The 16,497-nt window shown below is 44.1% G+C and overlaps 1 protein-coding gene across 2 annotated transcripts; it reads right to left on the bottom strand.

Annotated features, from left to right (window-relative positions):
• Positions 1-376: 376 nt before the first annotated feature.
• LOC117775050 (polycomb group RING finger protein 5-B-like) lies at positions 377-7,472 on the bottom strand. Of its 2 annotated transcripts, none has more exons than XM_034607825.1 (9): positions 7,149-7,472; positions 5,339-6,013; positions 4,798-4,894; positions 4,510-4,565; positions 3,173-3,229; positions 2,796-2,974; positions 2,520-2,618; positions 1,861-1,950; positions 377-865 (listed from the first exon to the last, which is right to left on the bottom strand). In XM_034607825.1, exons 2-9 carry the CDS (start codon positions 5,451-5,453, stop codon positions 818-820), a joined length of 741 nt encoding a protein of 246 aa, XP_034463716.1. In that variant the 5' UTR covers positions 5,454-6,013; positions 7,149-7,472; the 3' UTR covers positions 377-817. The 2 variants fall into 2 exon arrangements, with proteins under 2 accessions (XP_034463716.1, XP_034463715.1); XM_034607824.1 differs by having other exon boundaries at positions 7,311-7,472.
• Positions 7,473-16,497: the final 9,025 nt, after the last annotated feature.

Genomic DNA, 16,497 nt, shown 5'->3' with positions numbered 1-16,497 from the left:
GTTTAAACTAGAATCACCTCCTGTGGTCGTTTCAGTTCGCAGACATGTTATTAACCTGTGACGTCACTTTGACGCACGGAAACTTAATGAAGCTTCAAAACTGGTCAAAATGTGAAGAAATTCACTGAAGTTCAAGAAGCCAAAAACATGTTTACAGAGATCACCATTACTTTGACCTTTGACCAGCAAAATCTAATCAGTTCCTCTGTGGCTCGAAGTGAATGTTTGGAACAAATTTGAAGAAATTCCCTCAAAGTGTTCTTGAGATATCGTGTTCACAAGAACACAAGAGACGGAGAAACTGAAAACATAAAGCCACCGGCCACTAGGTGTCGCCGGTGCAGAGACATAATAAACAATAAAAACTTCCACATCAACAGTAGAAAATCAACATTTAATCTACAGAGTTAAAGTTAAACAGGCAAAGTGAAGATATGATCAAAGGTTTTTAGGCACAGGGACGTACATTTAAAAATATCTTATATTATCGCATATATATTATTCTATGTAGCATAAAACCTCTGTTACCATAGCAACATCTGCACTTCATCGTCATCTGTACAAAAATACATCTGAGTCTCTCTCTGCACATTGTGGGCATTGTGTGTGTGTGTGTGTGTCTCTGTGTGTGTGTGCATGTGCATGTGCGTGCGTATGTATGTATGTGTGTGTGTGTATGTATGTATGTATGTATGTGTGTGTGTGTGTGTGTGTGTGTGTGTGTGTATGTGTATGTGTGTGTGTGTGTGTGTGTGTGTGTGTGTGTGTGTGTGTGTGTGTGTGTGTGTGTGTGTGCTCCTCCTCTTGCAGCCGTGGTTCAGCCGAAGTCGATTCGTGGCCGGTACTCAAGAACCATGGGATACGTCTGAGGAAGAGAGAGAACAGAATAATCTGAGCATCTGATGAAGACACTTCCACGACTGACACACGTGGAAGTCTGTGATGTTCCTGTCGTCCTCTGACCCCTGACCTCTGGGAGCCGGCCTGGTTCTGTGACTCAGTGTTTGGTTAAATGATGGAAACGTGTCAGATGTGAGCCTCTTGATAAAAGATTCAGACAGAGTGTGTGAGCAGAAACTGAAATACAACATGTCCCCGTCATGATTCAGTCACATGTTCAACCTGCAGCCGTCACATGATCTTTAGAATGAAACATAGAATCAGGATCTCTGACCGTCACAGGAAGTGGTTGGTTCATACTTGATTGTTTTGATTCTGAATTCATCCAATTTGAGTTTTTCTGATGTTTAAACTCAGGAGAACAAAGAAACTTTAATAATGTTGTTTTATGATGTGAAACAACTTTGAACAGAAAAATCTTATCCAACATAAAACTATAACTTTGTTCCGTGTTGAAAAGGTTTGATCGATACTCAGATCATGTTTCAGTCCCAATAAAATAAATGTTAAATGTTCAAATCGAGGGTTTGATTTCTGTCGACTGAAGCATGATCCACTGTCTTTAAACACACACACACAGACACACACAGCAAAAACCGCTACGTAGACAAAGATGACAAACACACACACGACCTCGAGATCGTGTGTGTGTGTGTGTGTGTGTGTGTGTGTGTGTGTGTGTGTGTGTGTGTGTGTGTGTGTGTGTGTGTGTGTGTGTGTGTGTGTGTGTGTGTGTGTGTGTGTGTGTGTGTGTGTGTGTGTGTTCCAGGTATTACTCATGTCGTGGGGACCTAACACAGTCACATTATGGGGACTTGTCTTCTTCATGGGGACAAAGAGCAGGTCCCCAAACAGATGTAACCTTTAGAAGATGAGTCACACACACAAAAATGACTTCCTGTCCCGCCGCCTCCGCACATTAACATGCAGACACACAAACAGGAAGTGAGCGAGCCTTACGTTCTCTCCGTGCAGCCTCCATCGCGTCATGTAGATGAACTCCAGAGTGTGGTCTCTGCCCATGATCTCCCCGTTACACAGAACGTCCAGCTACAAATTCACCGTGAGAAATAAAAGGAAAATAAAACAAGATTTACATCAGGCTCAAAATGAAAATGTGATGATGAGACAGAAAGTAACGAAATAAAAAGAGCTGATGAACGACATGAGAGAGGAGAGGAAGTCGACTTTGGTTACGAGTGGGAGGCCGAGGAACGTGTGAGAGGTAAAGCAGTTTCAGTTCAGTCTGCAGCACGCACACGCACGCACACACACGCACACACACACACACGCACACACACACACACACGTTTCCTGTGTTTATTATCTGATTGGCTGAGTCGAGCTCAGCTTGTTTCTCTGAAAACTTCAGATCCAGACGCTTCACATATCGAGTTAAAAACCACCAAGATGTAAAAACTGGGACTTTTGACTCTTCTGACAAACAAACACTGACACGTGCACAAAGAGGATGTGACGCCACCAACAGGCAACTAAATGAAACGTTACTTTAATAAAACTACAGATTTCTGCAGGTTTGAAAATTGAATGTAAGAACAAAACTCAGTCTAAACGAGGTAACGTTACGTATTGAACCTTTAAATGAATCACGTTCTCACCTCATAAGAACTCGGCAGCTTCAGCTTCAGACTGAGAAACTTCTTAATGGTTCCCACGGTAACGCGACTGGAGCAGCGGATGAACCTCTTCATCAGATCCTGGTCCAATGAGAGACAAGAGTGTTTACACAGGATTTACTGAGATTCACATTTTAAAACATTAATGCAGATGTTTTTCTTTAAAAGACTGAAGAACAAATTCAGTTTTTAAAAAGTTCTGACGATTTAACAGAAATGATAAAAATCAATATCCTGATCATTATTAAAAACACACACCGAGACCGAGCTCTCTCCAGACGGTCCCGTGTTTCGCAGACAGTCCAGACAGATGGCGATCTGAGGGTCACTCCTGTGGTAGTCTTCATCGCCGCCGTCGCCATCATCGTCTTCACCACCAGCATCACCATCGTCACCTCCGACATCAGGAAGCCCGAACCTCTGACGCCTCAGGGCTTCTGCACGCACACGCACACACACACACACACACACACACACACACACACGATTAATCACAAACTAAAGAATTAAAAGTTGCCCTTGCCTGTGAAACACAAACAGTTTTGAGGTTGAATGAAGTTTAACTTTAACTGAAAGTTACAGAAACTTTAAAAGGACATATTTAGAAAAGCTTCAGTCTGACACGAACACTTTACCTTGACCGTTTTCTTTCTGGTTCCTCCTCCAGAACTCCAATTCTCGCTGCTCCTCTTCTGTTTGACATGAACGATAAGATAAATCAAACTTTAACCACAGAGCTCAGAGACACATTGACACAACGTCTGTTTGACCAGAGGTTTAAAACCACGAATCCCAGTCAGTTACTTCAAATGGTAAAACCGTAAAGCATCAGCAGCTGAAGACAAGACGTGTTCTGGAACATGAACGTTACGAAGATAAAGTTAAAGTGTGATCGCAGCCTCAGCTAGACGTGTTGACTCCTCGTTGGCCTCGCGGCAGAAAAGAGGGTCGTTCATCTTCATCTTGTTTTAAACTCTCTAACGTCCACCGCTCTAAAAAATAATGTGACACTGACAAATGAACATTTCAGAACCTCCAGTCGGAGGAGAGATTGTGATGAAGTGCAGAGAGGAACCTCAGCAACCAGTTGGTCATGTGACGCCATCAGATCTGATCAATATCTGCATACTGGGACTAACAATCATTCTCTTATCTTATTGTTTCTTATCTTATTGTTTCTTATCTTATCTTATTGTTTCTTATCTTATGTCGTCTTTTCTAATCTTGTCTTATCTTAACGAATCTTAAGATAAGATATGTTGAACTTTGATACTCAGTGTTAACACAACCAATTCACAAGCTTCACAATAAATCACCATCAGCTTTTCTCATCTGTTCAACCTGCTTAAAGGAGCCTATGAAAATAAAGAACATACCATTTCCAGCGTCCAGAAGGTGGCGCTATGACTGCGACTTATTATTCTCAGGTTTCTGTCTTCAGGTCATGTGACACCTGGGGCAGATTTGACCATGTACACTCACAATACGACATCACTAGTCGAGGCCACGCCACAGATTCAGTTGATTAATAGTGTTGCAGAAGTTTGTGAACATTCACTGCCTGAAAATCTTTAGAACTAGAAGAACTTTTAACACTAAATGAAAATGGCCAACGCGTCTGGGTGGGTCTGTGTTTCAGGGTCAATAACTTGGTTAAGCTCAAACACAAGACCCGCTCCAGACGTCTCACACGTTTCAGCTCAATAAATAAAGATGGACGCCATGATGGCTCCCAAAAGTAAAATCATCTCTATCACCCCCTGGTGGCTGGCTACAGTATAGGTCCTACACCCTGTCTCCTCCATGTTAGCAGATGGGACAAATCCCACTAACAATCTTTTCATGCACAAGATGATTTATGTTTGTTAAATGTATTTATGTAATGATTGGAGCGCTGACGTTCACTAACTTATTTTTCCTGCCTCCATTGAATAGTCACATAATTTATCTGAAACTGATGAAACCAGCTCACTTTCTCTGAGTCCGGGCACCAGCTTGAAGATGATCTCCTCCAGGGTGTTGTCCAACCTGAGAGGACGGAGAGAGGAGAGCGTGAGGAGGAGAAGGACCAAATAAAATGAATACGTAAAGACTAAGGCAATGAGATGAATGAAACTGACGTTGTGACAGATGATGTTTATTCAAACTTAACAACAGAGTTTCTTTACATGAAGAGAAAGAGACTGAAGCAACCAGTGAGGAGGAGGAGGAGGAGGAGGAGGAGGAGGAGGAGGAAGAAGCAGCAGCAGCTTGGTCGTACCTGAGCATCTCCAGGGGGTTGGTCTCGTGGACCTGGATGCCACATCTGGGACAATCATTACTGTCCTCAAAGTGCTGAACGATGCAGCTCTTACAAACTGCAGAGATAACAACAGGTTTAGTAGCAGTTCAGCTCAGCTGCTCCAGGAACTGAATAATATGATATTAATGTAGATTTGGCTTTTACAGCTGAGATCATTTCTTGATTCATCAATTAGCCAAACAAAAGAACAAATGTTAGAAACAAAAAGAATTTGTGAAATGTGTTAAATATTTACGAAGAGAAGATCTGAATAAAAAGTGAAAGTTTGAGAAGTTATGTATGAAGCAATCTAAAAGTATAAGTGCTTAATCAAAAACAGATATTCACTACTAGCATCACTCATTAGCTTTCTAGCTAACAAGCTAATAGACAAGAATGGACAATGATGATCACGTTTATATTTTCACGTCTTGAAATGAGTGTTGTGTCATTTCATCTTTTATCAAACAGGAATCTGTGTCTGTGTGTGTGTGTGTGTGTGTGTGTGTGTGTGACTCACAGGTGTGCAGGCACTCGGTGACGGTGGTGGGTTTGATCAGGTAACCTCGACACAGGTAACACGTGATGAAATGATTAAAGTCTCTCACAAAGTGTTTCCTCCCGGTGGCGGCCATGTTTCAACTTGTTTTGACAGACAGATAAAGGGAAACTCCACTTTCTAACTTTCACAAACGATGAGTGATGGAAGGTTTGTGGTTCCAGGCTGAAAGTTCCAGAGTTGATCTGTGATTTAACTGCGTGTTAAAGAGTTTCAATGTTCACCCACACTGGCTAACGTTAGTCCAGGTTAGTGCAAACTCCTCTTTTACTTCTACTGTGTAAAATCCTGCTCCATCCTCCTCCAAACTTTATTCTGAGATCACTTTTTCTTCAGGAACATTTCTGACTTTATTCCATCTTCACTGAACAACGTCAGCCCCGACGAAATAAGGAAAACACCAGGCTCATCCAGTCCTGCTTCAGCCAAACAAGTTTATTAAATTCCCAGAATTCCCAGAGAGTGAGATGACTCGCTTTCTCCCCTGTCTCAGCCAAAGTGCCATTTTTATTCCATGAGGGGTCAAAGGTCGGTCTGCGTGTCCTTCATCCCAGAGAGTTAGATCATCGCTGCAGAGTCGCTGCCTTAGATGTGTCTGTGATGTTCTGGTGGCAAACGGTGACGCGATGAAATCACCTGGAGGATAAAACACAAAAGGTCAGGGTTCACCAGGCTCACGTATGTGCACGGTACCAATCCGTGCAACAGCTGCAGCACCTCTGACCCACGTGCATCTGGATCACGGCTCTGAACAGGTTCAACCCCGTCCCCTCTCCACTCTGACGGAGCTCATGAAGTTCGGTTCCTCTGCTTTAAAAATAGATTGTGGGCTGAATGTGGAACTGAAAAAACTCATTCACAAGTTTGATCAGTCGGAGTTAAAAACGGGCTCAGTTCTGCTGTTACAGTCACTGAAGAGAGCGAGAAGGGAACAGGTCCCAGGTCAGACTGGAACCAGAGAGTAGTCCATCCACTCAGGGTTAGGGGGGAGTCAGTCCCAGTGTAAAACAGGACACAGAACAGTAGATGAGGTGCTGGAGGAAGGAGAAAGACCACGACTGACCCTGGATTCAAACCAACAACCTTCATCATCCTCATTAAAAAGAACAGATGTTATCTGAAAATAACTTTGATGTCAGGATCCCGATTGTCTCTGATGTTTCACGTCATATCACCACCTGCTGCTTTGGTCTGTTCCATGTTCTCACGTTCTCATGTTCTCATTATTATCTGTTAAGAACTTTGAATAAAGTCACATGTGAAGTCAGGACTTCTTCACGTGTTCATCACTTCAGATCAGCTGTTTAAATAACATGTCACAACCAGCACGTGGTGAGGTCCTGTGTGTCTGTGTGTGTGTGTGTGTGTGTGTGTGTGTGCGTGTGCGTGTGTGTATCACAGTGTGCGTGTGTGTTTTCTAGAAAAATCTTTAGTGCGCCACCAAGAAATCCCCCTGAGTGGAACACGAACACACGCACACGCACGCACGCACGCAATAGATGTGCTTATCTCATGGTGGAGGCGCGTCACGTTACGTCACCAGAGTCAAAACAACATCAATGGAGGACACGCGCGCATGAAGCTACAGTGACACTATCGCTGTGCACGTATTCGCGCACGACTCGGCTCTGAACCGTATCCTCGTGTATCCACGTACACGCACAAACACACGCACGCTGCACATATCGACAGTAAAAGTTGCGGAGCATTACGTCACGGCCTTTAACGAAGCGAAACGCACGCGGCTTATTTACCGTATGCGTGAACGTACCGTGATCCCGCACGAGTGTGTGCGCGTGCACAGCGACGCGCTTTGCGTCAGGAGGGAGAGAGGGGGGGCGTCCAGCAGCGTCAAAGTTTCTCCGGAACGTGACGCAGACGTCGGCGGAAGAATGTGCGCAGAAATAATGAAGAATAACAAACACCTCCTCACCTCCGGCCCCCGCACGTCCACCATCTCACCGCCGGCTCCTCCCGCAGCGTCACGCACCGTCACGCTCCTTACGTCGATCAGCGCAGAACACGGAACTGGTCCGCTCGGGTCTGCCCCGGTCCGCCCAGCAGCCCGCAGCCAGGGAGAGAGGCTGAGAGGCGGGGAGAGACACGGAGGAGCAGCGGGGGGCGGGGAACCAGCAGCACACTCACACACTCATACAGAGACACACACTTACATACACACCCATACAGAGAGACACACACTTACATACACACCCATACAGAGACACACACTTACATACACACTCATACAGAGAGACACACACTTACATACACACCCATACAGAGACACACACTTACATACACACCCATACAGAGAGACACACACTTACATACACACCCATACAGAGAGACACACACTTACATACACACCCATACAGAGACACACACACTTACATACACACCCATACAGAGACACACACACTTACATACACACTCATACAGAGACACACACACTTACATACACACTCATACAGAGGCACACACATTTACATACACACCCATACAGAGACACACACTTACATACACACTCATACAGAGGCACACACATTTACATACACACCCATACAGAGACACACACTTACATACACACTCATACAGAGAGACACACACTTACATACACACCCATACAGAGAGACACACACTTACATACACACTCATACAGAGGCACACACATTTACATACACACTCATACAGAGACACACACACTTACATACACACCCATACAGAGACACACACATTTATATACACACACATACAGAGACACACACATTTATATACACACACATACAGAGACACACACATTTATATACACACTCATACAGAGACACACACATTTATATACACACACATTTATACACACACTCATACAGAGACAAACACATTTATATACACACACAAATGTGATAAAAAATGGTTTAATTTTATTTCTGGATGGTTATATATTATATATATAGAACAAGGGGAAATGGATTATATATAATTCTGATATTTTCCATCTGATAAAATACAACTATTTAATAATCAGAACAAATGAGACATAACACGACAAAAAAAACTATATATGTATAATTTTCAATATTTAACTTCTGTGTTCTACAGACATGATGGTAATTGCACAGCTGATATTAAAAATACTATAAAGTCCTTGTGCAGACAGATGATGTGTGTGATTGAAGATGATCAGGCTCATGGCTCCATTAATGTGATAAATCTATATAATTATTCATCATTTCTAATGAATGTGACTTGTTTTTACATCAGGTCTGATTGTTGCATGTACGTGTTATTAGATGAAACCTGTGAAGTCGCCAAAGTATTCGTTCTCACGACAAAATACAACAAAATACTATACAAATACCCTTTCAAAATTAAAGCTCAAACCTAAGAATATATAAGGAGCTCTTGATGTTGTTTGTTCCTCGTGATCTCTGAGGAAATGATGTTTCAGCTCAACTGAAATCACAGAGGTGGGAAACGACACAAGACAGGAAGTACAACTAAACACATAGGGTGTGGAATTTCAAAGTAAAACAGGAAACAATAAGTTATAGAAAACCATCCCCACAGAATTTCAAAAAGTCGTGTATTTAGATGATGTCAGTCTTGTGGCCCTCGAGGGTCGAACTCAAATGAGACGTCTGGTTAACAGAGGATTTACGCGATCCGGGTCATCAGCTTGTCCCGCCCTTACACTGTTACCTAGCAACCGGGCTGTAGTTGTACCCTTGTTTTTTTAACATTGAACCTCGAAGCCTGATCCTGATGAAAGTGTTTCTGTCTGAATCCTGGGATACGTTGGCCTGAGAAGGATCTGCACGATTGAAGGAGTCATCTGAAGAAGAGTCGTTGTGACGCCATCGGCCTCCAAACAGTGAAAGTCCCTCCTGACCTCAACCTGTGGGACGTGACCTCTTGTTGTGGAGAAGTGTCGCCGTGGTAACCACGTTCACGTCACAGATTGTCAATATTCTGATGCGATGAGTGAAACCTGTGAGTTGTTCAGTGCACGTGTCGTCTCCCGAGGTGCAGCAGCAGTAATTAAACCTCATGCTTTGTTTCCGGTCATCCAGGTAGTGAGTCAGGCAGTAAACAGGGCGTCTCTGTGAGCGATGGAGAATCTTTCACCGGATCGATCAGGAGAACTGGGACCAGGCTTTTTAAAATCCCACATGTGTAAAAACGACAGGAGGAAAACCAGAGAGAGGTTAGAACAGGGAGAGAGAGGGAGGAGGCAGACAGAGAGATGAAGTGATAGACATGAAGTGATAGAGATGAAGTGATAGACATGAAGTGATAGAGAGGAAGTGATAGAGAGGAAGTGATGAGTCAAAGCAGCACGAGAATGAGATTAAAAGGAAGAGAAGAGAGGAGAGGAAGTGATGGAGAGAACGATTGTTCTAAGATAAAGAGAGAGAGCGAGAGGAGAAGAGACGTGGAGAGAAAAATTAAAACGAAAAAGAGTCAGATAGAAAAAAAAAGGAAGAGAAGAAACATAGATTTTGAAAAAGAAAGAAAGGAGAGAAAGAGAGAGAGAGAGTGTGTGTGTGTGTGTGTGTGTGTGTGTGTGTGTGCGTCAGACACAGGATGGATTTTAGCACAGCAACAGTTTCACCACTTTGTATTTCTATCTGTTTATTTAAATCACGCACACACATGAGCTAAATATGATTTTGCGATGTGAGAGACAGTGTTTGATTTATTTACTTTAAACTCTTTATTAAATCCCTCATAAAATGTGGTTTCTCAGGTCTTCATATATTTTTTATTCTCCATTAACCATCAGACAGGAAAGCTATCTTTGTCTCGTTTCTTTAAATGAACCTCTTCCTGAATTCTGAGGTTGTGGTTCAGGGCCCAACCCTGAAACTGAAGCAGCAGCTGAGCAGCAGCTGGTTTTCAGGGAGTGATGTGCTCGGCCTGCAGGGGGCGTCAGGGTGAGTCAGGGTGACAGGGATCTCACTGATGGAGGTGGTTTGCTCCACACAGGACTGACTTTCAGGTTCTGCTGTGAATGGACCCAGATACAGGATTCTCTCACTAAAGGTCCAGTGTGGGAGGTTCAGGTGGAAGGATCTGTGATGTTTCCACTCCCAGTGTGTTTTCATCTAAAGAGACGGACCATCAAACTGTTCTGAGGCACATGACCTTCTGAAACCTCATTGTTCTGCTTCCTCGTCTTTAACCTTGAACCTGAGGCTCAGCTCTGATCCTCCAGAGCTGCTGCTTGATGTCGGGGGGGCCTCAGGGCCACCTGTTACACACACACACACACACACACACACACACGTGCACACACACTCACACACTCACACAGTGTCATGTATGTGAAACATTAACATGTGAATTACAGATAAACATCTTGGCTGAACATGTGTGTGTCTGTGTGTGTGTATCTTTGTTAACCTGCTCTGTGCTGTGTTACTGGTGTGATGCAGATTATGAGGATCATGTTTGTTTGTCATCAGGGGTGTGAGACGGAAATAACTGTGTGTGTGTGTGTGTGTGTGTGTGTGTGTGTGTGTGTGTGTGTGTGTGTGTGTGTGTGCCTGGTTACAGCAGGTGCTGTTTCACTGCACTTGACCTTTGACCCCACTTTTAATGTGGATGATCCCATGTATTCACACACACACACACACACACACACACACACACACACACACACACACACACACACACACACACACACACACACACACACACACACACACACAGTGACCCTGTGACCTTGAGCAGTGAATCTCTTTCTAACAACGTTATGTGTCCAAACACTGATGTTTGCGTGTGTGTGTGTGTGTGTGTGTGTGTGTGTGTGTGTGTGTGTGTGTGTGTGTGTGTGTGTGTGTGTGTTAATCTCAACTCATGTCCGCTCTCCTAAAGACCCTCATTACTTCCATGTGTCTATTAATACTCAGCTTCCCCCTGAGGTTCCATCTTATGCTTTATTAGACCTCACACAGGCTGTGTGTGTGTGTGTGTGTGTGTGTGTGTGTGTGTGTGTGTGTGTGTGTGTGTGTGTGTGTGTGTGTGTGTGTGTCTGTGTGTGTATGGGGGGGGGGGGGGGGGGGGGGTCAGTAACCTGTATCCCATCAAACTGGTGCCACAACACATGAGGAGCTGACCTCATTCCAGCTCTGTCATAAAGTGAAAACAACCTGTGTCACTCAGACTCATGTTAATGTGTCAGAGGAGAAAACATAAAGCTTCTGATTCTGTGTGAACATGAAACTTAAGTTTGTCTTTTAATTCTTCATTTTACATTGTACACATGTAACATGTGTGCAAAGTGTGTTTCATCACAACCTGCAGGAGACGACAAGACGTCTTGTTCAATCAGCAGCAGGTCACTGAGGTCATCTGCTCTCGTCCATCAGGCTCCATCACGAAGGGAAGCTGAGTATTTGTGGCTCAGTGAAACCTGCTTCATGCGTGATGTTCACGATGCTGCATTTCTCATTGATTCTTTATCCCTGCTCCCCCCCGCTCTGTCCTGTAGCTCCGCCCTGATTCCACCAGTCAGCGCCGTTCACCTGGCCGAGGAACTGAGCTCCTTTAAAAGCTGCTGTGACGGAGGAAGAAGCTTCCAGTGTGGAGGCTGCTGGTTTGAAACGTTTAGGGTCATTGGTTCTAAGTCAGTGATGGAGTGTGACAGCAGCTCAGGACCCAACTCAAAGTTTAACTCCAGAGTCTTTCACCCCCCCCAGCTGACTGACGGTCTGTATTTATTAACTTCTATCACTTCTTACCATCCACTCAAAGCTGCTTATTCACCATAACATCTTATTCTAAGGTTTCAATGTCGACATGCAGCCTGGAGGCACCGGAACCGAACTGCAAACCCTCTGGTCGATGGACGACCCGCTCGCCCTTCTGAGCCACAGCCGACCCACAACTGGCCAATCAGTGAATAAAGTAGGTGTAAACATTAAACTCTCCTCTTTTTGTTAGATGCACGTTCTCTGGATTACACAAGTTTGATTCCAGAAGTGACTCTTGTGTAAAAGACTAAAGAAAAACCTGGAAACAAACGTTTACCTGAAGGCGGGAAAAAACCTCTTCATGATGTTTGACTGAAGAGGAAGATGCTTCTTGTTCTTCATCACGAACAAAACTGTGAATATAACTTTTTTGTTTTCGTGAGTTTCTCTCTGATGCTGCAGCTACACACACACACACACACACACACACACACACACACACACACACACACACACACACACACACACACTGGAGACCTCAGTATTTCCCATCAGTAGAACAGGCAGTGAGACAGTTTCTCTCACCAGGTTCATCACTGTGTTAATCTGACTCAGAGCTTGAGGACACGCCCACCTACACCTGCCACCTGCACCCATAGACGTTCCTAGCTGTCAATCACACTGTGGTATCCCCCCCCCCCAACCCATCTGGTGCTTTATGGTCTGTTTGACTCTAAATGATCATAATTCACTAAATGAACATCAGCTGTTTGAAGAAGACTTGAAACTAGAGACTGAGACAGAAACTCCTGAATGTTTACTGACGTGATAAAGTGAGAAGTCACTTTCTATTGAAACTACCAGAGGAGTCGCCCCCTGCTGGTCAAGCCAAAGTCTACGTGTGTTTGTATAAACCATCTGTGGATGGAGCTCCATCTTCTAACACTCAGCCTCATGTCACATCGTCCCTCGTTAACGGTGAATTAACAACCGGACGGTTTGTCTTTCTGAGTGAAAGATTATGTTCAAACAATGACACACACAACCCCCCCACCCAGCTCAAACCAGGATACTGGGTGAGGGGGGGATTTACACAGCTAATAATAACCTGGATATATTTCCAGAGTAGGAATTCTGCACGGGACCTATTTATAATGATAGAATCCTGTGATGTATGCATCAGGGTTTAATGCCAAACCAGTGTTAGACTACCAGCATACACACACACACACACACACACACACGCACACACACACACACACACACACACACACACACACACTCACACTCACACACACACACACACACACACACACACACACACACACACGCACACACACACACACACACACACACACACACACACACACACACTCACACTCACACACACACACACACACACACACACACACACACACACACACACACACACACACACACACACACACACACTCACACACACACTCATGTGAAGATGGTGTCATCTTCACACGCCTTTCAACTGGTGACAAATGTGAAAGAAGGAATATGTGTGTGAGGAGCGAGCAGCAGCTGAAATAGACACAAGACTTATTTTTATGAACTGCACCATTTTTATTTGGTTGGTACCAAGTGTCATCACAACATGATATTGCGGCGCTGAGCTGTGGAGCTGTCAGCGAGGTCGTCACTGACTTCATCACTGCACCAAAATAACCAAAACCTGATTTATATGAGTCACCATCAATTGAGAGATATGGTTTCTCCTCTGAAACCTCAGACAGTCGTCAGGCTGCAGACAGTGATCAGAGGAGACAGTAGATAAATCACAGATCAGGAAAAACACAGAAAAATGTCTTTTCTATGTGAAACTAAAACGTCAGTAACACGTTGCTGTCGTCTCTTTATGAAGAGTAGCGTCAGGTTGAGTCACCCTCGTGTTCGTCAGCCTTCAGATCAGCCTCCTGCTCTCAGAGCAGCAGAATGTAAAACTTCAGAGGTGTTCGTCCAAAACTGTTTCTCCCTTTTACCGTCTATTTCCATCACAAGGTCGGAGTCACAAATAGCTCGGAGCTATGAAGTCACTCTGAGGAGCTGGAGGGTCAGTGGACGTCTCGGTTCGAGAAAGACTTCACCTCCTGGTGTGTTCTGGATTCATTCAGTGTGGTCAAGTCGAAAATCGATTAAAGCTTAAAGCTTAATGAGCAGCTGTGGTCCAGGGAGAGCGGTCGTCCTCTAACCTGAAGGTCGGCGGTTCGACCCCAGACTTCCCCAGTCCACATGCTGAAGTGTCCTCGGACAAGATACTGACCCAAAACTGTGCTGTGAAGAGCTTTGAGTCGTCAAGACAAGAAAAGATCTAAATACAGAACATTTCAAATGATGCAGAGCAAATATCTTCTTAAACAAGAGACAAGTAGAACTTTGCAGTTTGGCTTCTTGAAGCTAAAGTACTGACTTGATTCTTGTTGTTCTGGGTTTGTTCCTCATGGTTGATCCACTTATTGTGAGTCGCTTTGGATAAAATCATCAGCGCAATAAAATGTAATAATAATAATATGTAATAACATTATTAATATATGATTATTATTTAAGATGGAGCCAGACCCAACATGAACTTCATGTATTAGTTGTTCCTTCAGGCTGCAGGTTTAACTCCCTGGTGTGTGTGTGTGTGTGTGTGTGTGTGTGTGTGTGTGTGTGTGTGTGTGTGTGTGTGTGTGTGTGTGTGTGTGTGTGTGTCATCTTGCTGAATGGATTTGGTGGAAGGACGAAACATCAGCGTAAAAAGAATCCATTAAGTTCTGCTGCGGATCTGAGGACAGGATTAGTTTGAAACATTCTTTAACAAACACATTTTGGGGAATCTTTGACGAAACAAGACATATTTACAGGATTCAAAAATGTGACTTTGGACCGTGGAGGAGATTTCAGCCGTTTGTTAGTTTGTGAACAAGATGATGCAGAAAGTTTGATTTCTATGAAACTTGGTGGACGTAAGGATCCATGAACCGTTGGTGCGGCCTGAAGTGAGATGGTGAACTCTTCCATCAGCACGTGGGCAGAGATAGTGACCAGCATACAGTCATCAGTATTTTACCCACAATGCCTCTGTGTTCACAGCTTCATGGAGTCTCCCGACAATCATAAATCACCATTTAGATTGATTTCAGTCTCACACCCGACATCGTCCCTCTGGCTTCTGATTGGTGGACGGTGAGTTCATGAGGCGTCAGACGTCGCCACCTTCAGAGCACGAGTGGTACTTTGCTCTTTCATGTGAAGAATGCAATTTGACCACATTTACGAGCCGGACAGAAATGTCCTGACATCGCGTTACCCGCCGCCGCCCGTCAGTCACCACGCTGACCTTTGACCTTGATCTGTGACTGGCTGCGCTGCCCCCGAGAGGATGTTTGGACACTTGTCTATTTATTCCTCGGCCACCATGGACCTGTCTCCTCACAGTGATGTCACTGCATGTCTGTGGACACATGCTGGACATGATGAGACGCTGACAAAGATTGTCTGTGAGGGAAGATGGCTCACCCCCCTGCTGTTTCCTTTTAAAACCACACGATTGTCATCAAATATTCATTTTGAAATTGTTTTTCTTCTCTCAGCGTTTAATAGAAATGAAAATAAGAAGAACATTGAACATGTGACTCTACAAGCTGCAGTGAGTTTGGTGTATTTTTTATTTTTTCATTGAAGACTCAAGCGTTTGAACCAAAAGTCTCATGTCGCTCGTTTCTGGACAGATTTTGTGAATAAAGTTTTTATTATAATTGCTCATTCTCCGAACGTGGCGGCACCTGATCGTGACGTCACAAGCTACGTGAGATCCTTTTCCACCAATCAGGAGCCAGAGAGGGGAGACGTCGAGTTTATGTTTCGAACTGTTTCTGGATACATCTCAAATGGATGAATATTGTCATGATACTGAATATTGGATGAGTATTATCACAGTACTGAGAAATACACATGATAACAAACTAACAGACGCAGCTGAACGTAACCACGCATCCCCCGTGCTGAGGGGGGTGCAGCACCTCCTACTGGCACGAAGCATGAAGTGTATTTTCTGTGTGTGATGTGGGTCAGGCAGCGACGATGTTCTCGACCAATCAAAACTAAAATCATGTATCATTAAAAAGACGTTCTCTCACTGACTGGCCCTGCTCAGGAAAACACACACATCTGCTTCCCCCCCCACAGAAGAAGCTCTAAATATATAAGGGTTAAAAATATATGAATGAGTCGATATTAATACTGAACAAAATTACAGCAAAGATGTGTTAATGTTTCATCTCAGACACCATCAGAGCTGATGTAGTGAGGCATCTTTCCTCACGTCAATCTTTGTCCTGCAGCTCGAGTGTGTGTGTGTCTGTGTGTGTGTGTCTGTGTCTGTGTGTGCGCGTGTGTGTGTGTGTGTGTGTGTGTGTG

This window comes from Hippoglossus hippoglossus, chromosome 15 (assembly GCF_009819705.1).
Source record: "Hippoglossus hippoglossus isolate fHipHip1 chromosome 15, fHipHip1.pri, whole genome shotgun sequence".
NCBI lineage: Eukaryota > Metazoa > Chordata > Actinopteri > Pleuronectiformes > Pleuronectidae > Hippoglossus > Hippoglossus hippoglossus.
This window is presented reverse-complemented; position numbering and strand designations above follow the sequence as displayed.